This window comes from Neomonachus schauinslandi, chromosome 10, assembly GCF_002201575.2.
Source record: "Neomonachus schauinslandi chromosome 10, ASM220157v2, whole genome shotgun sequence".
Lineage (NCBI taxonomy): Eukaryota > Metazoa > Chordata > Mammalia > Carnivora > Phocidae > Neomonachus > Neomonachus schauinslandi.
In genome coordinates, this window is record NC_058412.1 from 48,773,736 (window position 1) to 48,787,116 (window position 13,381).

Sequence of the window (13,381 nt, forward strand, 5' to 3'; positions counted from 1 at the left end):
TCTAGGCCTTGCTCATTCCAGTCCTCTCACCCCCCTCGCTCTCTGCCAACCCCAGGGAAATGCAAAAAGGGATAGGGTCATTTGAACCTAACCACTTCCCTTCAAGCTATGGGTCTGAGAATAGTAACGTTTTTCATGCCTCAGAGACTTCTGGAAGCTGCTCCTTGACTGGATTCCCCTCCCCCTTCCCCTCCCCCGCCCGGTGCTAGGCTTCCTCCGCCTGTTCCCTCCCTCTGCCTCTCTCCCAGCTCCTCTAGCCCCCACGGGCATCCCCCGCTCCTCCGGGGCCTCACAGCACAGCTCACAGCCTCTCCCAGAGCACCGGTCACAACCAGGCGCAGTTATTTATTTACACGGCGGTCTTCCCCATGTGGGCGGGGGCCCCATTTTCCCCACTTTACTAGGCTGTGCTAAGTTTCTAGGCAAGGCGGGTGGGGAGGCAGGGGGTTGGGCACTGAAATGTGGAGGCCACTCTCCTGGTTGACCTTCTCTTTGAGGTCCCCAAGGATCAGAGGGACACCTGCTCTCTGGAGAGGGCAGACCTGTTCGAACTGAACTACAGCTGAGCCTTAGCCTCGTTCAACCAGCACGTCTTCCTCCCCAGCCTGCAGGAGCCACCCTGACTGTCTGACCCACCCCCCCAACTCCCCTGCTAACTCAGCCCTACCCTCCCCCCAGGTCCTGGCCCCCCCCCCCCCCCCCCCCCCCGCCCAGCAATCCAGGGATATCCTAGAAGAGCCTATGCTCCCCAGGGCAGTCTACCTGCCCCCGTCTCTGTCCCACACGGGCCTCCTGCCCTTTCCTGAGGAACCTGGAATGTCAGGGCTCCAAGGAGTCACAGAGGTGCATGCTCCTAGCAGAGACACTCTCCACACCCCACAACAAACCCTCTCCCATCTCTACCGGCCTCTCTTTCGACATTTTGGACTTCTCAGTGACTGACCCAGAGGTACTTGGGACCCCTGGGGGCTGAGGGGCCCCTCCCTACTTTCTGTCATGACCCCAGTCCCACCTTACTCCCAAAAGAGGAATAGGGCCACAGCCATCCCCACTGAGGAGAGGCAGATGGATTCACTCACTCTCAGAACACACAAATTACCCCAACACTGAGAACCTCAGTAACACGGGTACCCACAGGCCAGAAACCACACAGATATACAAAGACTAGGGGATGGGGATACATCCAGACATAGATTCAGGAGCATGTGCAGGAACATCAACCAAACATCAACCCCATGTAGGGCCCCACACTTGGAGCATGACGTAGCATATCTTATTTAATCCTCAAAACAAACCAGTGAAATAGGAATTATTCACACCTATTCTACAGATAGAGAAATCCATTTACAGGGAGACTAAGCACCTTGCCTAAGGTCACACAACGAGGAAATGACTGAGCAGGGCTCTTGCCGTCCCCTCACTTGCACTGATACAGTCGGACTGCTCTGTGTGGTTCTAGGATTTTCATATCAACCTACCTCTTCTAACGTTGGCAGAAGATAGACAAACTTCTCTTCTCCGGCACAGCTGTGTCCTGAATGAGGTCACTCCCCACAAAGCTTTACTTTAAAGCTCAGTTCAAGACCCGATTCCTCCAGGAAGCCTTCTAGGGTTACCCCAGTCCTCTGTCAGCCGACAGCACTTCTAACGTTTCTCATCTGAAACTCGGTACTGCTATTTGTCTGTCTGGGTGTCCTGCCTCCCCCACCAGAATGGCTGGAGTCATGCTTTCCCAAAGCCCCTTCGGGGTTTTGCCCAACATACCACACACAGAAGGCACCTGAAATCAACTGGGGGGGGGACGTCATACCCTCCTCTCCTTTCCTCTCCATCACACAAAGGATCCTGCCAAAGAAACCCAATACCTCCTCCACCTTCAGAGCCTATGTTTGAAGTCCCCGGTGTCCACGCATCAATTTCCACCCAAGTAATTGCAGCCCATCACACACATCATCCCCTATATTTGAAACTCTTTGCGGTTGTCATGGGAACTGCCTTTGCCTTCATTCACTGATCAGGCCTCACAATTAGCTTTGGCAGCGGAAGTCTGTGTCAACAGCAATCACAAGGAGGAGGAGGAGGAAGAGGAGGAGGAGAAGGAGGAGGAGGAGAAAAGGTGCTTCTCCTGGAGACGCAGCAGAGATGGACTGAACCCAGGCACCCAGCAATGTCCGAGGGAATGTAGTCAGAGCCTGCCAACAACTCGGCCGGCCCGCCTGCTTCCGAACTCACCAACAGAATGCACCTGGGCCCCCCAGGCTAACCGGCAGCAGCTGGAGCTCTGCCCATACCCCACATGCCGTCCTCGAAGCTAGTGAGAAAGTCTTACAGTCTATTTCCCCACCCCAAATTCAACAGCCTTGGGCCACCAAATGTCCCAGGATCCAAGCAAACAACACGGGACCTTAAGAGGTCATTGAGAAGTGGGACAGGAATGCTGAGTGGTTTAGAGACCTGGGGACAGCGCCCGTGGAAGACTTCCAAGAGGAATTCACACAAAGTGTCTTCCCCACCACCTGGAGGACCTGGGAGTACCCTCGGGTGGCCCCCTGCGGTCTGTCCACGTCCTTCCACACCCTGCCACCAGCCCTGAGCGTTCGAGAAGCATCTCCACACACCTCAGACTCAGGGGAGGTGCCCCCTTCCTCCTGGAAGCCCCCTCATCCTTCACCTATGGCTACACTGAAACTCTCAGAATAGGTCCCCTCCCTTCCCCACTGGGCCCAAAGGTGAGTAAGGCTGGTCTCTGCCCTCGAGGCGTCCCTCCCTTACAGACCTGACAGACTGTACTGTAATTATTTGTTTCCATGCTCGTCTCCCTCCCCAGACTGCGAGCTCATTAAGGACCGAGTAAGCGCCGCCTCCGCTTTCCCCGCCGCTGAGGCTCGGAGCGCGCCTTGCGCACAGCCAGTCCCAGGCGAGATTCGCTGAATGAGGCTGGGAAGGCGACTCGCGGGTCTCCAAGTCAAAGCAGATGACGTCCTGCTCGGGGACACTGAAGCCAAAGCCCTCCCCCAGCACCGGGGACGCTGCCGGTCCCAGCACCAAAGAAACACTCCGGGAAGGTGCCTCTCCTCCTTCCTCATCCTAGCACCAGGACTTCCCAACGCCCCGCACCTTGCTGGGGGCATGGATGCATACCCTTAACAAGCAGAGCAACCCATAAAGAGAGGAAAAGGAGACAAGAGCGAGCCCCTCCGTGTGCAGCTCCCCTTCCGTCTGGAGGATCCCGAGGTGCTGCCCTGCCAGCAGCGGCAGGTACACCCTCCGTCCGCAGGCTCCCCGGCTGGGTGTGAGGAGGTGGGGCACACTGGACTGGGGACTTCACGGGTCAGAGCCAGCGGCGGAGGAAGAGCCAGCGAGCAATCCCCAGACCTGCAGTCACCCGCAGTCCAGCCAGTCACCCCACAACTGAGCTGCCAGCTTTCTCTTCTCCGTCAAAGACTAAGAAAAACTTAGGTTATCAGATTTCTTATGCAAACGACAGGAGACAGGGCCCCAGAGGGTGTGTCCACCGCGGGTGTGGCAGCAGCCTCTGCCCTGCTCGGCCACCCTCAGGTAGAGGCCCCTGCAGCCCTCAAAGACTCCCCCAGGAGCGCCTGGCCAGGCCCAAGTAGGGCCCAAGGGAGATGAAGGGGTGCCTCTCTTCCTGAGCGTCCTGCCTTCGATCCACAAGGGAGCTGTGAAGAAGTGATGGGGATGGGGTTAGTGACAACTCCTGAGACCCCTGATGTGGTCTTTCAACCGGTCCCCACAACGCCTTCTCCAGAATGAGAGGCCCAAGGCAAAGAGGAGACAATAGGGCTAGATGCAAACACAGGCAAGGCTCACCAAAGCCACTGGTCAAGACTGGGGGTGGGAGAGGCCACTTCCCTCTAGCGAGCTTCAGAGACAGCCTTTGGGTAGGGAGCCAGGCCTCATTCCTGTTGTTATTCCTTCCCCATAGCAGGTAATTAGAACACAGCCCATGCCTTCAAGGGGAGGCAAGGAGCTTCAGGGTGTGTTAGAGCCTAGGAAAGCACCAGCCCCCTCCACACCCCTCCCCGCTTACCTTGGGGGTGGGGTGGGGACAGGGATCCCACTCCAAAATATTCTTCTGAGAGCAGCCAACAGAAACAACTATTTCCCCAACCCAGATACACGTTTCAGTGAGGGTTCAGAGATCACACAGGGAAGCTCCATATTCAACAGAACTTTTCATAGTAATGGAAACATTCTATATCTGCACTGTCCCATACACAAGGCACTGGCCACATGTGGATACTGAGCAACTGAAAGGTAGCCGGTGCAACTGAGGTACTGAATTTGGTTTTATTTCATTTTAATTAATTTAAACTTAAACAGCCACACAGGGCCAATGGCTACCATACTGGACAGCTCAGATAGAGAACATTTCTGAAATTTGGGGAGGCTGTGAATACTACAGAGAATCTGCTGAAAACCATGGGCCCTCTCCCCTGAGAAAACACACCCCTGAACCTTCACATATCATCTGGCAGAAATTTTCAGAAAATTCACACTCTATTCCAACGTAGGTCTGAGATTAGGTCTAGGTCTAAGATCATCTAGAACTTGACCAAAAACTTTTATGGCCTAAGAGAGAGGTTTCTTCGGCAATGTAATTGTCTAAGTAACATGAAAACAGACCTGATGTTATACTTTACAGTCTCAGCAGAAGACACCACGCGTGGAAGCCCCCACCGATAGAGGATGTCCTCGTAACATCCCTACCAGTCAACACCCAGCCTCTCCCAGACACGCGCAGGCACAGGAGGCACACGCCCTCTCAGGGCTGGCTCTTCATTTTTGGAACAGCTGTAAATGTTAGACAATTGTTTTTTCTTTTCTTTTTTTTAAAGTAAGCTTTACACCCAAAGTGGGGCTTGAACCCACAATCCCGAGATCAAGAGTCGCATCCTCACCGACTGAGCCGGCCAGGCGCCCCTAGACGATTCTTTTTTCTAACATAGGTTCAATCTCCCTGCTTATAACTTCCACCCACTACTAAAAGTTCTGCACACTCCTGTACACATAGAAACTGACTCCCTCTTTCACATAAGACTCACCTTAGCATTCTTCACTTCAAAGTTGAACAGCCCTGTTTCCTTCAATTATCCTTCATGTGACCATTCTGACGGATCTCGAGATAGGCTGTCAACAACCCTTTTAAGAGTTTCAGCTCGGGGCGCCTGGGTGGCTCAGTTGGTTAAGCAACTGCCTTCAGCTCAGGTCGTGATCCTGGAGTCCCAGGATCGAGTCCCACATCGGGCTCCCCGCTCAGTGGGGAGTCTGCTTCTCCCTCTGACCCTCCCCCCTTTCACACTCTCTCTCTCTCTCTCTCAAATAGATAAATAAAATCTTAAAAAAAAAAAAGTTTCAGCTCTTCCTACTTGCTAGGAAACCAGGGTTCCTTACTTGTGCATTAGCTTTTCTTTTTTTAAACAAGTACAAGACTCTGGATTTACTGATTAAATTCCATCAAGTTTGGCTGGGGCCCAATGCTCCAGACCACCCCAATCTCCTTAGCCCCTTGTTCTATCATTCAACTTAATACCTGCACCACCACCATCTCCACCCCACCCCACCCACAGATCTGACACACCTACTCCCTACCTACAGCTTAGGAAGATGGTACACATGGATTCTCCTCCGTAAGTCTCCAAACCCTCCCATAAGACCCAAGGTCCTACAAACATATACCACTCCTCTTCACAACCACCACCAATTACTTCTCTCATGGGCTCCAAGATCCTGAGTCAGGCTACTTACCAGCAGACATCTTCTGAGAGCCCTTTCCTGACTACTCTCAAAACACACACACAAGTTCCACAAGTCCTTAAGAGATTTTATGGATAACTCACTAGACTAGAAGCTAATGGGCTCCAGAAGAACAAGAATAAACCTGAAGCAAATCTCAAGAGGTTATTGTCTCCCTGACCTGCAGGGTAAAGAAATGGGTTGGGGTGGGGCCACCTGAGTAGCTCAATTGGTGAAGCGTCTGACTCTTGGTTTCCACTCAGGTCGTGATCTCAGGGTCGTGAGATCGAGCCCCGTGTCCGTGGGGCTCCACGATCAGCTCGGAGTCTGCTTAAGTTTCTCTTTCCTTCTCCCTCTGTCCCTCCCCCAACCCTGTGTATGTGCATGTGCATGCACGCTCTCTAAAATAAATAAATAAATCTTAAAAAAAAGAAAGAAAGAAAGAAAAGAAATGGATTGGGTCATCTTTTTTATTCTTGTTGGCAACTGGAATTCTCTACCTGTTCATCCAGACTTACTTCTGTCCCCTTCTCCAAGCTCCACCCCCTTTTCCCAGTCACACAAGTGCTGTAGATCAGCTCTTCACACTCTCATGGACATACAAATCACCTGGGAATCTGGTTGAAGTACAGATTCTGATTCAGTACGTCCTAGGTAGGGCCCAAGATTCTGCAGTTCTAACAAGCTCCCAGGTAATGCCGATGCTGCTGGTCCGCGGATAGGCAAGAAGGATGCATGGTCATGAACCATTCAGATACTCTGAGACTCAGGGCGAGCAAGCAACCTGACTAGAAGAGCCCAGGTCGGCGCTCATCACCTGGGTCTCTCATCTGCATCAAATTTCCACCCTAACTACACATTAGATACACCTGGGGAGCCCCAGCCCAATTGGGCTCATCACAGACCAATTAAATCAGAATCCCTGGGAGTGGAACCCAGGGGATCGCAATGTGGAATCCCTGATCCACATGGTTGATAAAAAGATTGAACCAGGCAGTTACACCAGTGACCTCTCTTCAGGATGACTTTAAATAAAAAGCTGGCCCTCTGATCTGTCCAAGAAGCTGCAGGAGATGCCATCATTTATTTGCAGAAACCCAGATCTATTCATTTGGCTGGGCTGCTTTATAAAGAGTCACAAGGACCACCCCCCTCATCAGAGCTCACCACTTGCCTTTCTAGTCTCACAAACTACCTTTTTAACAACCTGCTCTAGAGCGATGGAAAACTGATGTCAAGCTTATGTGCTTAAATTTTCCAAAACCTCTCTGAAAAATTGTGACTTTTTGCCTGTCTCCGGTCTTTTAGCCCTCTTTCAAACACCATAACTGCATAAAGATTGTCACTCTGCAAGCGTGGGTGACGGGGTTCTGTACCATAGCGAGCGAAGGGCTCACGCTCAGGTTGAGGCAGCTGAAGGGCCCTCCTTTCCTAAGCACACCCGCTGGGGTCCTCCCCAAGCTCACTCCTCCCAACAACACAGGGCCCCAGGGGCTGTTCTCTGTCCCCAGTTATGCGCCCAAAGTTGTAAGCCTACTCTTCCTTCTCATTCTTGCCCTGGGAATACATAAAAGACATTTATTGTCTTGAGTATTTTCCACCAGCCTCAGCACATTCTGGCCACTGGACTTCCTGACACTCCTCTTCAGGGGTCAGGCCACTCCTGAATCTGCCTTGGGCGACACGCACCCTCTTTCCACATACGGAGCGTGGCCTTCCACCATCTGCGCTCACTGAACAGAGCTCATGTAGCCACACAGACGGCTCAGTTCTCCCTGAGTCCCACCACCTCCCTCCTTGGGGCACCATTCAGGGCTGTACTGTCAGCATTTCCTTTTTAGAGAGCAGTCCTATCCCTCCTGCTAACTTCCCTTTTAGAGTCTGTGGCCATGGGGTTAAAAACCGTTTGCATTTGAAAAACAATTTCTAAAGTCTCTGGCAAATGCCTGTTCTTGCCCAGCCTTCACTCTGGCTTCCCAAACGCTAAGATGGGCTTCCTTTCTCTATGAAGGATCTGATCGCCTCTCTTCTACCATTTCTCCCTTTGCTGGTGCAAACTGGTACCAGCCTGAAAGCACCCCTCCTCACAGCCTCTGTCTTCAGAAACACAGAACTACCGACAGGCGAGGCAAGAATTCATAGGTATTCTGATACTGTGGAGGGATCCCCAATTCTGAGGTATCTTGTCTCAAAACTGGCAGAGAGAGCCACTGAATCCACCTGGCTGAGGGCTAGACAGTGTGCTCACGCTATGTATATATATTCCCGTTTCTCTTCATTTTTCACCCACAATATTCTCAGTCAAGCTTCCCACCTTACACGTATGTTTTTGTAAGCAGGATTTGTTTGTTTTTTTCCATTAAGAGTTATTCTCCTACCCTTCCTATCAGGTGTTTACTGCCTTCACCCACGAGCAACTTCTCAGTCAGGCCCAAGACCTCAGCAGCGCCTGGCCCCTGGGTGTCTAGCCTCCTCCCCCAGCAGAGAGGCTGCAAACTCCTCCTTCCTTCTGCCTGGCTCCATGGTTCTTCTGTGAGCAAGCTAGAAGATGTCTTGAGATAAACATTTAATTTTTATTATATCTCTACAATTACGACTCAGAGACTAATACACAATTGTTAATGCATGAAGATACCACACTGTCTCCGTTTCTTTCACCCATCGCCATCCCTCAGAGTTGGGATTCACTCCCAGGCATCTTCTCTAGGTGTTCTAGAAATGTTTTGTCACTGTCTATTGATTACCTACTATGTGCCAGACATTATGCATATTTTAATCTCCATTAATCCTCACAACAACCCCGCAGAGAAGGGTCACTCCATCTGACAAATGAGAAACAGATGCTCCATCTGACAAATGAGAAACTGGGTGGCTCAGTCAGTTAAGTGTCGACTCTTGATCTCAACTCAGATCTTGATCTCACAGTTTTGAGTTCAAGCCCTGCATTGGGCTCCATGCTGGGCATGGAGCGTACTTAAAAAAAAAAAAAAGGAGAGAACGAGAGAAAGAGAAACCAATGCTCAAGACAGTAAGCAGTCCAGTGCTTGCTATGGGGTCTGAGGCCTACTTTGTCTCCACACCCACCAAACCCTACTTTTCTAATTAGGCATCTCCGTTGTGCTACAAGTCACCACTCAGGTAAAAAGAATGTGAAGACTAACAGCTTCAAACATCAACCTAGGATCGAAATCCTTCCTGCCACTAGGAAGGAAGACCACAGTCCAGGAATGAACCACATCAAGGTGGATGGCCTCACTTTCAGTCCCAGAGAGGCAGTCACCTGGCTCTGGCAGGAGGGCCCGTCCCTGGGAGCTATCTCTAGTCTTAAAACGCTGAACTTCTTCTCTGAGTGAAGGGGCTCCATGGCACCTCCCCTTCCACAAACACACACACACACACACACAGCAAAAAAGAGTGAGGAGTAGGGAAGAAAGATGGGAAACCCAAGATAACGTTCCCCGCTTACAGAATGATACAAGGCAGCTGTCAGCAGACAACTCAAAGGAGGCAGGGGGAGGTGGAGACGGGTAGAAGGAAAAGGTGCCTAGAAGAAGAAATGCCAGGGAGCAGGGATACAAGGAGACGGACTGGTTCTCAAGAGACTCCTGGATGCTGGGTCTTGCCCCACCTGAAGAATCAGGGCCCAACTCTAAAGTTCTATTCCTGAGCCAAAACCAAAAACCACCCTCAGATGCCAGTAACATGTCTCCCCCTTTCCCAACCTCCCCAATCCCAGGACACATTCCCTCTGCTACAAGGCTGCTCACATCTGATGCATAAGGTCCCAGCAGTGCCGTTGGGGCTGGTAAATGCTGGGCTAGCTCTCGGGCTCCATCACTCAAGCGGAGCCTCTCGGGGCGTTTCTCAGCTCCGTGATCGCGTGAGAGATGCATTCATTAAACGCAGCGTGGCCTGGACAGTGGTTCCCATGCTTTCAGCTTTCACAAACCAATTTAAAAAAAAGTCGTAGATCTAGAGCTAGTAGCTACCATCTTGTATTTTACCAAGCAAAGACTTTTTTAAAAAAATAGATCTACTTTCTACCAGCACCTTCATTTCATAAAAGAAAGCACCTTTTGAACATCAAATAGAAAGGACCTATCCTTAAAACAGGTCAAAAAAAGTTAGCTCACTCCATTGTCCCCTTTCCATTGTTTCTCTAGAAACTGGGAAAACTGTTGTAGGCCAGCATTGGTCTACACGCCAGTATGCGGACCTTCTGTCCTGGGACACCTCGGGCCACCAGCCATAGACCCTGGGGGCCTAGAGGGACAGCTGGCCATGGCGACGTCCCCAGGGATACAGATCTCTCAGCAGGGCTGTCTGTAAGCCTCAGCCAAGCCAGATCCCTGTATCTTACCCATGATCACCGGGCAGCCCAGGCCGGCAGCTTATGCACAAGGAAGACAGGACCCTGGCCTCATTCTCTGCCCCTTTCACTCAGGTAGGCCGCACTGGTGCCGCTCTAAGAAAAGCTCAAACACGGTTCACCAGGGCCGCTGGTTCCAGGAACATCCAGCTTAGAAAGATCAACCCCCCTACTCAGGTCTGATCACGGGAGAAGCGGAGTGAAACATAAGGGGTGGGAGGCGGCGGGGTGGGGCGGTGAACGCCTGAAGGAAGCAAGCAATGGAACCAAGCTTTAAAAGTAGACTGAGCAGGTCTTCCTTACACCAAAACACCAATCTCATGCCCAGGAGTGAAGCCTACCCCTGCTCTTTTCCCTGCTTTCAGAAATGACCCACAGGGCCCTGGGCCAGCAGGATGCCAACTCCCCACAACACCAGCAACACACAGGGGCTGAACACTGTCTCCCAGGCTGGGGTGGGGAGCTGCCTGCTTTAACCAGAGACTGGGGAAATAGAGCACAGTCTGTGGTCCTGGGCCATGACATGCAGCTTCCACAGGGAGTGGACAAGAAAAGGTGAAAAGGAGTAAAAAACATCCCAGCAACACCCACTTCCCTGCCCCCAACACTTGGAGCTTTCTTCCCAGCCACAGGACCACAGCCCCACCAAGCTCACGGCACAGCTGGGCGCTCAGCGGTCAGGGAAATCCCGAGCGCCAGCCGCCAGCCCATGGAAGCCACAGGTGCCCTAGCCCTCAGAAGCGCAGCAGCTCCCAGCCCAGCTGGAAAGGGCTTCAAAGGCCATCAAGCACAACCCCTCCATTTCCCCGGGGAGAAGACAGGCCCGGAGAGGGGGCCCGAGGCGCCTGAGCCCTTGGACAAATCAGTGGCAGAGCAGAGGAGCCCCGCAGACCGCGCAGGCCCCCGGCTCTGTCCAGCGCCAGTTCCGCTGCCTGCAGCGACCTCAGCTGCTCCACGCTCCTCCAGAGCTGCTCAGCTTCGCTCGTCCCTACTTCTGCCAACTCTCCGCTATCCAGGCTGCCGCCAACCTCGTGCTGGCAGCCCGCCACCAGAATAGAAGGGAAAGATGGCCAGTGCAGGGTCACTACCTCTCCACTTCCCCCTTTCATCTCATCCCCGCTCCTCCTTTCCTCCCTCCATCCCCCTATTCCAAATAAAGGGAGTACTCTTTCCTGGGTTTGACAGTGTCTCGAAAGCACATCATTCATTCATTCAGTTAGTCTCTGAGTGCCAACTACACGTCAAGGAACTGAGCCAGGTCCTGAGAACACAAGAGATAAGGAAAAGTCTTTGACCTCCAGAAGTACCTCAGTCCAGTAGGGGAACCCAAATCGTGGGTTGTCATCAAAGTCCCAGTTCCAACTGGCGCTCCTGCTGTCTTTCTGAGACGAATGATGGTGCCCAAGAAAAGGCTTAGGAAAAGACACATCCCATTCCATCAGGGCAGCATAAAACCGCCCTGTCACCCCAAATCTTTCTTTCCAAATCCCTCAGTCTCCACCCCTTACTTGACACCATCACTCCCCCACATCACCCAAGCATTGGTGTGACCTGGAAGTACATCTGAGGCTTCACGCAGGACAAAAAACTTCTAGAAATAAGGCTGGATGCGTCAAACGCAAACATCGGAGATGAGCGTGCTAGCCGGAGACCCCTGCTACCCGGTTTCTCTCTTACCAACTGTCAGCCCGGCAAAGGAGAGCAAGCCAGCTCCGACCCATGGCCCCATTCAGAGTTAGACCGAAAGGATGAGAATGGAAGAACGGGCCCAACGGCGTCTGCAAGACCCTGAGAGTACATCAGCTTCGTGGAAAGGGCAGGGCAGCCAAGCAAGGGCCAGCTTACCTCCTTGAGAAGCCCCACTTTCTTCTTCAGCACCTCGCACTTGCGCAGCTTGCAGATCTGGTGTGTGCGGCGGTTGGTGCAGCTGGTGCAGGCCCCACAGTTTTCCAGCCGCCGGCAGGGCTCACAGGTACCACACCGTTTTCGTTTCTTTCGCCCATCTCCACCCCCTCGGAGTTGGGGTTCGCTCCCAGCCATCGGGAGCCCAGGCCCCTGGAAACCCCCTACCATCACCTGGCCCTGAGGGAAGTCATAAAGGCCTGGCAGGTCCGGCTGGACCGCCAGTGGCACCTGAAACTGGCTCATGATGCTGCCAGAGGTAGGGGCATAGGTGTCGGAGGAGAGCCACGGTCCAGCTTCCCGCCTGCCTGCCAAGGCCCCCACCAGGTCCTTCTTTCCTAGAACAGTCGAGAGTGCACAAGGGTGAAGGCAAGTAGCTCCAGTCTCCAGGATAGGCGCCTCTTCACCTCCTCTGCAGCAGTCTGATAGGGCTCAGTTGGGGGCCACTCTCCCATCTGCTGGGGCCCAGGATCTGGGGCAGGACACCAGCAGCGGTCCCCAGAGAAAGGATCATCTTGGCTGGGTGGGTTCTTCACCCTCACCCACCCTGGACCCAGGCATGAGGTGAGCAGGTGGGTGTGTGGTGGGGGCTGGGCAGGGTGAGGAGTTTCTCCTGGTACTTGTCCTCCGGGGGCAGGATGATGGAGGAGGCAGCGCTGCCTAAAACAGAGACAGAAAGGGGAAGCGCATCACTCGAAGCTCAGGGACAACTTTCACATGTTACCTCTTCCTGCTTCTGGAAAAAGAGAAAATGGGGGAAGAGAAAGGGCTTGCTCAAAGTCCTGCCCGAACCTCTGGCAGGGGCGCACCAGCACGCCCCCTCCCCGCCTGCGGGAGGAGGCCTAGCGCCCGATGGGGGTGCTGAGGAAACCCGCCCGACAAATTTAAAGGGGTGATCAAGGTGAGATTTCTAAGAAAGTTGTCCTCTGCCCCACCCCCACGGGCTTGGGAGAGTTTCACCAAAATTCCCACACACACCCCTCACTGGAGGTCGCTGGGCCCTCCCCGAGGGCGCAGAGCTTTCAAAATAAAGTTTGCTGAGAGCTTCACTCGGCGGGGCTGCCCGAGCGCCCCCGGCACGGAAGCGGCCTGGACGGGGGCGCGCCCGGGGTAGCCCGCGCCGGCCGCCCCGCCGCGCCCCCCCTCCCGCCCGCCGGCCAACGGGGGAGGGCGGCCCGCTCCGCCGAGGGGGCGCGGGGAGGGGGGGCGCGCTCCAGCTCGGGCCGGGCCGCGCGCGCGCCGCCGCTCGGGCTCCTTTGTTCTGGGGCCTCGGCCGCTCGGCTCCGGCGGCTCCGCAGCCCCCGCCCCGCCCCGCCGCCCCCCCCCCGCCCCCCCACACTGTGACCCCTAGCA

The 13,381-nt window shown here is 53.7% G+C and overlaps 1 protein-coding gene across 1 annotated transcript in view; it reads right to left on the reverse strand.

Annotated features, from left to right (window-relative positions):
- Window positions 1-12,274, reverse strand: part of TET3 (tet methylcytosine dioxygenase 3) — a 96,999-nt gene extending 84,725 nt beyond the window's left edge. The window contains exon 1 of the mRNA XM_021699247.2: window positions 11,972-12,274. Within this exon, the coding sequence (XP_021554922.1) occupies window positions 11,972-12,274 (303 nt within the window). The remainder of the gene's footprint in view (window positions 1-11,971) is intronic.
- Window positions 12,275-13,381: the final 1,107 nt, after the last annotated feature.